This window comes from Ictalurus punctatus, chromosome 7 (assembly GCF_001660625.3).
Source record: "Ictalurus punctatus breed USDA103 chromosome 7, Coco_2.0, whole genome shotgun sequence".
Lineage (NCBI taxonomy): Eukaryota > Metazoa > Chordata > Actinopteri > Siluriformes > Ictaluridae > Ictalurus > Ictalurus punctatus.
Genome location: NC_030422.2, coordinates 32306469 through 32319221, shown reverse-complemented (window position 1 = coordinate 32319221; position 12753 = coordinate 32306469). Strand labels below are relative to the sequence as shown.

General features: G+C 39.8%; 1 protein-coding gene across 3 annotated transcripts in view; it reads left to right on the top strand.

The window, feature by feature from the left end:
• Window positions 1–12753, top strand: part of dnajb6b (DnaJ heat shock protein family (Hsp40) member B6b) — a 50436-nt gene that overhangs the window by 1699 nt on the left and 35984 nt on the right. For all 3 annotated transcript variants that reach the window (XM_053681725.1, XM_017473117.3, XM_053681726.1), the window contains exons 2-3: window positions 6328–6426; window positions 7677–7786. In XM_053681725.1, the coding sequence (XP_053537700.1) occupies window positions 6365–6426; window positions 7677–7786 (172 nt within the window). In that variant the 5' untranslated portion in view covers window positions 6328–6364. The remainder of the gene's footprint in view (window positions 1–6327; window positions 6427–7676; window positions 7787–12753) is intronic.

The window sequence follows — 12753 nt, the reverse complement described above, 5'->3', positions numbered from 1 at the left end:
GTTCGGACATTTTTTGAAATACAAAGATTCATGAAATCCCATCACAATAATACAGAAGTGACTTCTGAAATAACCTGTAATTAAAACAACAAATATATAAACATTTTCATTACGCTTAAAATCCACCCTCTCCAATCCCAGTCCCTCAGAGCCCCGAAAACAAATTCATTATGTTTCGTTTACACAAATACCAGACAATATACTGGAAGAGTAACGTCAGTGAAACTGTGGAATTAGCTTCTAACCCAAGGATGGACAGTTCCGGTGCTGAGGGTCACTCCACTGTCCCGCAGAGTTTATCTCCATCCCTAATCACACACACCTGAAACATCTAACCAAAGTCTTCAGCATCACGTCAAAATTACAGGCCGGTGTGTTTGATTAGCATTTTTATTGAGTAAACTAACTAAGTAGACCCCTAAATGAACAAATCACTTAAATTTTTCACAGATGAGGACTGAATCATATCGTTTGTGGTAGAAAGCTTTTTTCTTTTACAAATTACCATACAGTACTACTCATTAACAAAGTGATGAGCGTTGGCCTGGTAGTTTCCGGTCCTCGGCTACAGTGTCGTATTATTATGAATTGTCGACTGATCTCAAGTCCAGGACCTCTTGTGGTTTCCACAGGGAAAAGTGAAGGGAGGAGGAGCACAGCGAGGGGGGCGGGGCGTATGATTGAAGAGGATGTGCAGGATATTTTCACTTCAGCTGGCGTTATTTTCACAATCAGCCTTCGCTTTTTAAATAATTAAAATGATGTAAATGCTAACGATCAATTAATAGTAAAGCCTATTTTCAGATGTATCTACTGTAATGTACCTCACCAGATAACGATTTATCAGGGAGATTTTACTGGGGCACCACAAAAATTTTTCTGGGGCTCGTGCACCCATATTAAGGTTCTAGCGTCGCCCCTGCCAGAGCTTTAACAGTTGAGCCACCACTGCCCCCGACGATTCATCTTGTTCTCGTCCAATTTGCGTCTAATTAAATGCTATCCAGATCATGTTAGTCTTTACAAGCCGGCAGGGAAGAATCACTCGACAGCAACTAGTTAGAATCAAACACGGGGCTTCTGTGAACTGGTTGTTATTGTGTCTGATCTCCTTTTGTGGAGCTAGTTCACAATAAACTGTGAGTCTTGGCCAAATCACTGTTCTGGGCTTCATCTGGTGTTCACGTTCATAAAGCTACAGCGCGGTCAGATGGACTGAAGTGTTTCGGGCCCGGCACAGATGGGAAGACGAGAGCTGGACATGCTGAATGGGATTAATCCAGCTGCATCTGCTCCGACTCAGTGGCAGGTTGCTGATTGAAACTGCACTCTTGCCCTGTGTGATATTGATTTTCCCCTGCTTTTGATTTAGTCTGTGAAAACTCCAAGAAGTTCAACATGAAATGTGGAGGGAATGCCCCCCCTCCAAACTGGATTTCTGGATACTGCATGCTGTGGGAAGGCGGCATGGAGGAGGTGCAGTGCATTCGACATGGAGAGATGAAGCGTGTGTGTGTAACTGAAACACTGTCAACACTGACTGGGTTTTTTGTCTTTGCTAGGACAGTGCTCTGGTTCTGAGGGTCCTAATACACCTGATCCACTTGATGAAAGGCCTGAGTGTGAGCTGGATCAGGTGTATTGTGTGTAGGAAAATCCTGAAACCGTTTGAGGCAGTGGGTCCTCATGACTGGAGCTGAGAAACACTGCCGTAACTGATCATAGCTGTCGAGTTCTAGAGACTATGGATATGTAAAGGATATGCTTGTTTGCATTTGTAACAGTATGAGGTTTTGTGATGAAGCAGCGTAATATACTACTTTAAGTACTCAGTGTTCGAGCGGAGAAAGGGACAGAACCTGAGACAGAGAGTAGTGTAGGTCAGCTGGTGGCTCGGATGGATAAAGGAGGTTGAGGTGCTTTGCGACACTGTGATTGTATCCCAGCTGGAAAGGGCACGATGGATATAAATAGCAGTCAAACAAGATAGTTCAGTTTGTAACTCGGCACCTTCATGTCTTTTATAGCTTTGTTTAGTTTGTCAACATAATAGATGATTTACTGTGATCTTTATGAGAAGTCAAGTGAGTAAACTGTGAAAGCAGAACCTGTGACTGCGGTTCTCGTACCAGGAGTAAACAAATCATAAATGTATTAACAATCCCACCAGGCAAATAAAAATCTCCAATAAGCTCCAAACATAAATAACAAGATTAAAAAGTCTGGGAAGCGAGTTACATAATTAATCAAGAGCATTAATGAGGACCAAGGGAACCAAGCCTGCACGGATATGACCGTGTAGCACGTAGTGCTCGTGTCCTTGACAAAAAGTCAGTAAGGTGTTGGTCAGCGTTTGGGCCGAGTTCGGCGTTCTCTCCTCACGCCACTCCTAAAACAAATTATTCAAATCTGGCTCGCACATGGTGACTGCAGTGTTCTGCTAGCAGGAGACGTATGTGACGGCTTTGCACTGATTTCATTAGTGTTTTCCACAAGCCTGCATTTTCCTGACTCTGATAGGATCAATGTACTCTTATAAATCCACAGCCGGATCTCGCCTCAGTCGAGGTGCGTAGTGCGTTGGGATGCAGACGTGTGCGCTACAGCTACAACAACACTGTGTGTCCGGTTTTTAAAAACACCCGTTTTGTAAAAGAAAAAAAAGTAGGGTTTTATTTTTGGTTCTCTTTCTGGTTGTTGGCTTCTTGTGAGCTGGGTAACTAGGAATTTAAAAAAAGGCTGAACGTGAAGCTGAAATCCGTAACTTTAAATCCTTTGTTTAAAATCTGCAAACTTTTATTGGCTAAAAATAATTAGTGGCGTTTAGTAGCGTTTTGAAATGTCCTGTCCTGTAGTTTCCCCTCCAAAACTATTGGAACGACGAGGCCAGTTCGTTTGTTTCAAGACATTTGGGTTTGAGATGAAAAGACGGAGATGAGACGAGAGTTTATGATTTCGGCTTTTATTTCCTGGTGTTTACGTCTAGACGTGTTAACCAAGATAAAAGATACAAAAGCGTCTATCAGACAACCCAATCATCAGGTGAGCAAAAGTATAGGAACAGAAGTCGAAGTAAATGAAAGTAAATAACACTTAATATTTGGTTGCATATCCCTCGCTTTCAGTAACTGCATCAATCCTGAGACTCACTGATGTCTCCAAACTGTTGGTTTCTTCTTTTGTGATGCTTTTTCAGGCTTTTAATGCAGCTACTATCAGTTATTGTTTGTTTACAAGACAGAGTTTTTCAGCTTAAAACCGAAAAGGTTTTTAATGTGGTTTGGCTGTTCGTTTACGCGACGACGGCGTTCTGGGGCCTGAAAACGCAAACTTTTGAAAACCGGTTTCAAGTTTTTGAAAACGATGCCGTTTGCATTTCCGTGTAAATGTACAAAAACGAGAATCTGTGAAAACGATGATGTCACGCGTACGCGTGTTACATGTTCAGTCTATAGGCATGTGCGCGAGTACTTCAAAGCACATGAGACGTTAAAAACTACGGGACTGTGTTTGTGCTTCTCTAGTAAAGTGTAGATTTACTGCATCACTACTACGACCAGCGGAGACGCGTTTATTACATACGCCACATCGTTAACCCACATCTACACTGACGAAGGGTCTTCAAAACCTTATCGTTCTCTGTGTAATTGTCTGTTTTGGAGTACATCTGTGTACTTTTATTGCTAGTAAAATGCAGAAAGCAGACTGACTGCCAGCGTCTCTCTATCTGCACTATTTCAATTTTTTCCAGTATTTAAAAATGAACAAGATTTATTAACAGAATACTGACCTGTACCTTTAGTCTCCTCATCAGGAGGTGAAATGCTGCTCAACTGGGTTAAGGTCTGGGGATTGACTTGGCCAGTCTAAAACCTTCCACTTTTCTCCCCTGATAAAGTCCCTTGTTGAGTTGGCAGTGTGTTTTTAGGTCATTATCTTGCTGCATGATGAAGTTCCTCCCAATTAATTTTGATGCGTTTCTCAGTAAATTGGCAGACAAAAATGTTCCTGTAAAATTCTGATGCAAAATGTGCCGTGTTGTTTATCACATCAACATACAAATACCAGGAATTAATTCAAATTAAAAGCTGAGATTGTAAACTCTAAACAAAAACAAATGATTTGGCCTTGCCGTTCCAGTAGTTTCGGGGGACTGTAAAAGCAAATAGAAAGTGTCTCAGTTGGTCAAGTCTAGATCATAAGAAACGGGTTTGTCTCCAGCCCGAGCTCATACAGTATGTAAACAACAATCGTTCTATCTCTCTCTCTGGATCTCTCGGCATGTCCTTGTTTCAGATTTCCCTTTCAGTGTTGAATTGCTTTTTTCCACTCTGCTGCTCTCGCTCTCTCTTTAAAGGTCTAACCCTTGTACATTAAGGAGAGCTTGAAGTAGCACTTAGCAATATGATTATAGCCTGTATGCTGTTTATTTATTTATTTATTTATTTATTTATTTATTTATTTATATTATATTTTTACAATTTTGAGCTTAAACCCAAAGTACTGCCACAGGTAAGTATTTTTGGATACCAGCTTTTCTGTTTTGTTCCTTGCTTGTTAAGATAAAACACTCATCTAGTAGATTCAAACAAAACCCACCCATCATTTTAAGTTAGTACCAAGTTAAAAAAGGAAGCGTTACCGATTTACAAATAATTACTTCAGGATAATGGATATTATCAAAGTGCTGTTGAATTTTAATAATCTGTTCGATCAGAATAGGTTTATTCAGGTTTAATGCGCTCGTTCTAACGGGTTATCGTTTCTATAGAAACAGCTCATTCACAGGGCCTTGTCCGGCAAATGCTCTATAAGTTGTTGGTGTGTCAAATTCACTGTTTAATGATTCTTGCCCCGTTTTGATTTCTGACCCATTTGGTGTTTGGACGCTTCTGATGGGTCTAACCTACTGACCTATAACCGGCTGCCTTTTAACTTTAAACAACATAACGAGCAGGAAATGTAGCATCGAATAATCCTAGCACTCGACAGTCGACCTTGAACTTTGTAAGGCAATCAATTCCGTAGTCAGGGGAGGCCAGAAATACAATCAGTGTTTTAAAATAGGACGAGAGGAGCCGCCGTTGGGAGAAAAACCCGTCTAATTTTAGACTAAAAACATTACATCCTCTAACTAGGACAAGGGAAGTGGCATCAAGCTTCTTCTCCACACTGAACTGAAGTCAAAAGATTAATATTTTATCTACACATGTAGCTGGTCTAATAAATATTCTACTCTGGTGGAAAGCCGTCAGTGCTCCAGCTCCAGGGTACAAGTCAGTTTGAATCTGAAGAAACCACGTTCGAGCGCTTGATGAGGAATTAAGGTCTTATGGTACTCATGTCCAGTAATCTAAAATTTAGCCCCAAACCATATTCTCTAGATTGATTTAAAGTCTTTTCATCATCTTTAAAATTTGAACTCCGACTATATCCCTGAAAGATTCTGGATTCTGGATTATGATTGGTCAGAACGAGTCGATTTAATTTTCCGTAGCAGCAGTTCGGACAGTAGCGAAGCTGCAAATCGCAGGTTTATATTAATGCAATGCCGTTTCTATAGTAACAGGGACTTGTACAGCAGACACTCCACGTAAACAAATTAAACCAATCGTGTGTAACAGTTGATACGGCATTTTCTTTAAGGAGACATTTATGGAAGGAGTCTCCAGTGTCTGTGCTTTGTAACAGTCAGAGGAAAAGCTCCCTTTAAAATCAAAATGGACATGTTGTGGCTTTTTTAGTATGAATATGTTGGAGTTAAGATTATCTATAAGCTAGTGCGCTCCAAAACAATGACAACATTCACATTTGGAAGATGTACGTGTGGAAATTATTTTGAAACATTGAATTATGCTTTCATGTTCTTTAAGTTTATCTATCCATCTATCTATCTCGCTATCTATCTATCTCCAGGACAGAGGGGTTTACATTTTGTGGTTTTTCAGTAACATGAGAAGCAGCTGTTTATTTTTCATCTTATCAGTTTCAAGAGAAAGAAAATAGGAGGCCGGTGAGCAAACGACTGTTTTGTAAATGATAACAGGAACTAACTTGTTTTGCAGACGTTCCACAATATCCATGTAACTATAAATGGATAAAAACGCTATTCTTTAATTGCTGTGGTATAAAGAGGAATAAAACACTCCAGACGCTCACTTATAAGTACACAGTGCATTTTATTCATTACATATTGAACAGTTTAATAGAGGTTATGATAGTGATATATGAATGAATGTTTTATCTTACTTTAAAAGACATGATTTGCACTTCTCTCTCTCTCTGTCTCTCTCTCCCCCTCCTCCCCATGTTCACACTCTTGTCTAGATCTACTCCGAGTTAAACCTCGAGCAGGAGCTCCGTGATGGAGTACTACCAGACTTTAGGCGTATGCAAAGACGCCTCTCCGGGTGACATAAAGAAAGCGTGAGTACTGTTTTGGTCCCCCCCCATCTAATATTTTTACACACTGTGGACGTTAGAGCGGATCCGGTGGACTAATTATAACTCTGGATAGTCGAGAGGAACGTTTCCACTTGACCACCGAACACTACACGTCCGTTACAAACCGTTTTCCATTCTAACACACTGCTTCGTTTCTATAGTTGGCGAGAGAGGAATCAGGAGCAATTATAAACCCACACTATAGGATAGTCTAGAATTAGGCTTTTTCTCTGTGAGGCTTCTCCATTAGAGCTCATATTCAGCACGAGGAAAAATAGAAAGGAAATTGTGTGTTTACCATGTGTACAACACGATTCAATTACAACTTGTGAAGGTGAAATTCTTCTGGCAACGTTGTTTGTTTGTTGAACTTTGCTAGAGGTTGATGCTAAGTATCATTACAGTCTAAATTTAGTCATACAAGAGTGTTATATTAGCGATTTACCAACGTATCTGAGGTAAATGTTGATGTTCTTGACCGTTTAGTGTCATTTTCATTATCGTTGTGTCTTTACATTGCCTTTAACAGCTTCTATTAGTGTTATATTAGCGATTTACCAACATATCTGAGGTAAATGTTGATGTTTCGGATGATTTTGTCACATTTCTGTTTTCGCAGAGTCGCTTAAGAACACTGTCACAGTTTTAACCACTTGGATGGTGAGCTTATCGTCTGTTCCCACGTCAAGCACATTGTGTCTGAGTTAAAACAACTTTTTACTGAACTGATGCTTCATTCTACTGCATTAGCCATATGCAGTCAGAACTGTGGAAAGTGCTGTGTTGTAGAGAACTTTTGTGGATTTCAAAAACGGCCTCATCCGTCCCAGAGTGGTCAACTCGCTTCTTTTGTTTTTTGGTGTTTTCTTTTGGGTCTATAAGTAAATCCCCCCACTATTATGGAGTGTATGCTTTGCTGTTTCGTTGGATTAGCATTGCTGATTCTGCTGTTTCTGTACATACACACAGAGCGACAGCGGTACCGAGCCCACCTTGACACCTGACGGCTGGTTAAAGCCGAGGAGTTTTCTAAGATGAATTGTGTGTTTTTTTTTTTTTGTTTGTTTGTTTGTTTTTGTGTTTAAAGCTAGCTTTCAAATGCATTGTGCCTGCAAATTGTTAAACAATTTTCTCTGGGATCTTAATTAAAGAAGACCTACAAGTAATATAGCTAATACTGTGTGTGGGTGGGTACCTTTTTCTCTCTCTCTCTATCGCTCTCTCTCTTACAGGTACAGAAAATTGGCCTTAAAATGGCATCCAGATAAAAATCCAGACAACAAAGAAGAAGCTGAGAGGAGATTTAAGGAGATCTCTGAAGCTTATGAAGTCCTATCAGATGGTAAATGTTAGATTTTACTTCATTACCCGCTTAAAGGAGAAACCAGCAGTTTGTGCAGAATTTAAAAACATGTGGTTGTTTTAACCCATATTGGTAGCCCCTATCTTAGAATGGTCTGTTAACACAGCAGACCTGCCAACTTTGACACATTTCGCATAGGAACGTTTGCATTTTATCGTCGGAGTACGCTGCTACGAGTTATCACTTGAAAATCCCCCGATTAAAAACCAATCGGCATATGAATATGGAACGATTGACGGTTGCGTAGGTGTTTTGAACTCTCCAGTATTAACTGAGCCCTTGGAAGCCCCCCCCACACATTCACATTAACGATCGTGTGGCTGGTGCTCTAGTATCGGCTAGATTTTCCGAAGTGAAATGTTCTGTGTTCATTAATGTTAGCTGCATCAAACATTTTATAGATTTTATTTCAGATATGACAAGTATGCAGTTAACATCAGTTAAATGTATTAATTAGGGATGCACCAAAATTTGGGCCACTGAAAAACATTCCCTCTTTATGCACGACACATTATTCCTCTTCAGGTTTGGCAGGTTTGCGTCAGTAACTATATTCTTTTATTCATGACATTTCTAGTTCATTTCTTTGGCTGATGTAATGCGATTTCCCTTGTGGGACCAATTATCTGTCTTTCTGGCTGGCAGGCTAGCTAGATGGATCTGTCTACACTTCTTAATCTAATTTGTTTAGCCTCACAGTATTATTTAAGGTCTCTGGATAAAATTTACTCCCAGGTGTCATTTCTTCACCTCAATCCCAGCAGCCATCCTGTCGGGTGATGGTTTCACCAGCGTCTTAAATCTGGTTAGATTTAGCCCATTTTAACACTGATTTGGTGTAATTCAGCTGAAGTATGATTCTGCTTTCTGTACGTTTTGTATGGAATTGATGTCTGGTGATTTTGCAGGCCTGTCAAAGTTTCCCAGGGTCACACAGTTTTGGCTCATCGTGTCATAATCCTTGCACATATGAAAGTTTCATGTCCGGCTTGGATATGAAATTTTGGATATAAAGTACTTATATGTACTCTTGTGCTTCATTTCCAATAAATCAGGGTTTGTCAACTGGCAGGCCCAGCAAAATATTTCAGCGACTAGGACAAATTCTGCATCAGAGCCGATAAACATATGAAAAATTATCCCGCAATTCAGTGACTTACAGTTTTTAAGCCTCTGCCACGTCTCGTTGGTGCGAAATCTTCAGAACGAGTGGTCGAATGTTTGCTGTATTTATATGGAATTAACACTGTAACTCGCAGATGAACTGATATTCGATTGTCGAATGAATCCAAACAATCCCCGTGTTTTTTCAGTAGCTTCCTTCATGTTTGAAGTATATTTTAAGAGTATTTCAAGCATACAGATTATTAACAAGAAGGACTAGACTTGTTGGAGGTGGAGGAATCCCCATTGACGCCATTGGTGTCGAGGTCTAAACGCCGTTGGTGTTTTAACATGATGCCCGATCGTGGCTTCTGAAGCATTTCCTCTGTTGTGATTTATCCGGTCGCGTGCATCTATGTAAATTATTTGGCTTAAGGCGGCTTATCAAACAAGCGACTAGCTTTAAGACTACCGAGATTACCACCTTTCAGGTTACACGGAAGACCTGCATCAAGACTCTTCTCTGTTCTGGCACCTAAGTGGTGGAGTGAACTTCTCCTAGATGTCTGAACAGCTGAGTCACTGGCAGTGAACAAATGATGTCGAAAGACTGTCCTCTTCCTGAAATACTTAAATTAGCACATTCATTTAAAAAAAGTGTTGTCTTTTCTTACTATATTACCTCCCCAACCAAGTTTTTAGATTGATGGTATTCTTAGTCCGTGACCTAGTGAACCAGTATTCAGATGTATTTATTGATGGAGACTTCAAAGCACTTCTGTAAGTCGCTCTGGATAAGAGCGTCTGCCAAATGCCATAAATGAGGAGATATTAGGTTGGTTTCCATCCATGCTTTTTTTCCCCAATTTTTTTTTTCTTTTTAATCTCATTTTCTCCCAGTTCAATCAGTTTGCTAATTCCCATCAACTAGCTCTCCCTTATCAAATAATAGCTACCGACCAGGAAAGCTGTGGGTTAGCACGTGCTTCCTCTTACATATTGAAACACCACATCTTCTCAAGCTGCTGCTCATGAGTCACAGGGCAGCGTAACACACTCTGAGGAAAGCTTTATCCACCCCCTTCACATACATGAGCTCACCGACGCCCACGATTGGTCAGTGTCACTCTGACTAACAGAAGAGTGATCTACCAGCCTGCCCATACAGAGAGCTCTCTTAGATTTCCAGCCACAGATGATTGTGGTACCTTCAGAATCACAATATCCTGGCGATATGGTCAACGTTTTATATACACTCGGGAAACCAACCATCCTCCTGTTTTTATGCACGTTGGTGTTAATCAAGTTGTGTAATACACCTTCACTGAAAATGCAATTGATTTTTCTTAAATAAAGGTTGAGGTATGACTTAAAATCATACTGTTATGAAACAGTTTGCATATGTGATTGACTTCCCCAGACTCTTATAAAAGAGCAGATACATTAATATCACATGTGGTGCATCTTTCTCAAGTTTCTCAAGAGATTAAGGGCATTGGCTGCTGTTTAAATTATTCTGGGCATTGGTTTGAATAGGATTTGAATAATACAGATGTGGCATTTATAAAATCTCATATTTACATGGCAAAATTTTGGTTTTAATGAATTTCTTTCGTTAGTTTGTTTTATTGCACCACCACGCTGTTCAATTTTGGATTCTGCTTAGTCAGGAGGTGTTGATTAATTCTCTAGAACAGCAGCTCTGACAGTAGCGCAGCTGCAAATCACACGTTTATATTAATGTGCCCGTCCTAATACGTTATCGTTTCTATAGCAACAGCTCATTTGCAGAGACATGTACAGTGAGGCTGCACATGAATGCATTTAAAAAAAAAAAGAGAGAACTATTTGATGTGGTGACGTTTTCTGTAACATGTTTATGGAAGGAGTCTCCAGTGTCAGAGCCAAAGCTGTAACTTCACAACAGAGGAGTTTGCACCTTGTGGTTTCTTGGTAACATGATAAGCTGTGTTTGTCTCTTCAAGAGAGAGAAGAAAGGAGAGGCAGATGAAGGAACAACCGTTTATAGCTGCTATAACTAAATGAGAACTAGTTTGTTTCATGGACATTCCACAACATTAAATGTAGCTATAAATGTATCGAAACATTATGATGTTTCATTCTTTAATAAATAAATAGTTGTTGGCAAATTGCTGTGGTATAAAAGGAATAAAAGACTTGAGAACGTGCTGTTATAAAAAAAAAAAAAAAATCAAAAAAATCTTCTTGGTCACTGATTATTCTCCATTCTTACTTAATGACTGGTTACAGATATTGATTTTTATATCCCATGGGATAATGGACAAAAACTCCCTGAAATTTCCCTCATCTTACACACATCCTGAATATACATCCTGTAATGTTTTCTCATTACAAAGTTGCCTATGAAATTTTTATATATGGCTATGAGTCATTCTACCACTGACACTTGCAACTTCAGACCTTAAATATAAATAGACTCTCTCACTATCAGACCGATTTCTTTTTGGATCAGATTTTCTCTTGAGACTCTGTGAGAGACACTACATTCCATACTCACACATTGCTTTCTCTCTCCCGCTTGTGTGCGTGTGTGTTTTCATCTGAATGCTGCTTGATTTATAGGTAAGTCCTAGGGGGCAGGCAGTCGTTATTAACACTTCTTTAGGTCAAAACCTCACTCGAGCTATTGGAACAGGTTTCTGTGTGTCACTTAGAGTGAAAGCAGATGAACTTCGGATGTTTCTTCACTTGGCAGCAACAGCAAGACTCTGTATTTCATTTCCTGAGGAAACCAGGCTTCCATCTTTTACAATTTTTTTTATTTATATAATATATAAGCAGATGTCAGTGTTTGAGCGGTAAAAAGAATGAGCTGTTCAGTGTTTGCACCAAAGTCTGAATCTTTCTCTTGCTTCTGTTCGTTCATTGACAGCCCCTTTCCACAAATAACGTACACAACCTGGTTCCGCCGTTCTAGAGTGAAGTACTCGGGACTTGGAGGTGGCGTTATTTTTGTTACATTGACCTGAGCAACTTATTTCAGTTGAGACGTGTAAAGGAATCCTATATTGCAACAATAAATTAATGGTTTTAAAGAAAGACGTAGAGGAAGCTTCATGCCACGACTCCTTGACGTGTTGGCAGAAGTATAAAGCAGCTCTTAAACTCTCAGGGTGCCCATGTAGTGAGCGTGTTTTGTCCATTTGAATCGAGCAGTCACCCCAGGGTGACTCACTTGGTTTAGTTTTCCACCAAACCAAACAGTGCCACTTTTTCCATGATTCTAACTTGGAAAACAGATAACTTGGTGAATAGGTGTAGAGTTCTTGTGTATGGTGATGTCTTTAAATGTGTAAAGATGATGAAGGACTTTGGGTGGTAAAAGCTAGAAGTGCATCCTTTTTTTCATTTTTATATTGGTTCCATATCAGCGTGTAAAGGTTTGCATCCTAAACTGACTGGAATGTGTGTTTCTCAACCATCTTTAAAAGGTTTGTGGTTGTTGGGTGGAAAATGGATTTTGGATGAATTACATTGGTTTGGTTTGCTTTTTTTTTTTTTTTAACAAAGAAATTATGTTAAGGATTGTCAGTCACATGCTTTCCCAGTAACTTTGGTCTGTGGCTTGGATACAAACTTAATTATGACTTGAGTTCAATATTTACTGAGATGAAGAGTTGCATCTCAATCTTGTCACAAAATCTGAATACTTGACAGTATTCAGTTTTCTGATTTCTCCAGGGGTAGGACCCCCTGTGTGGTCCCGCTGTGTCACATTTTAACAGCTGTAGTGATTTGTCTCATGACCTTTCTTTGCCCTGTGAGAGGTCAATGCTGGAAAAACCAGACGGGTCAGCGTA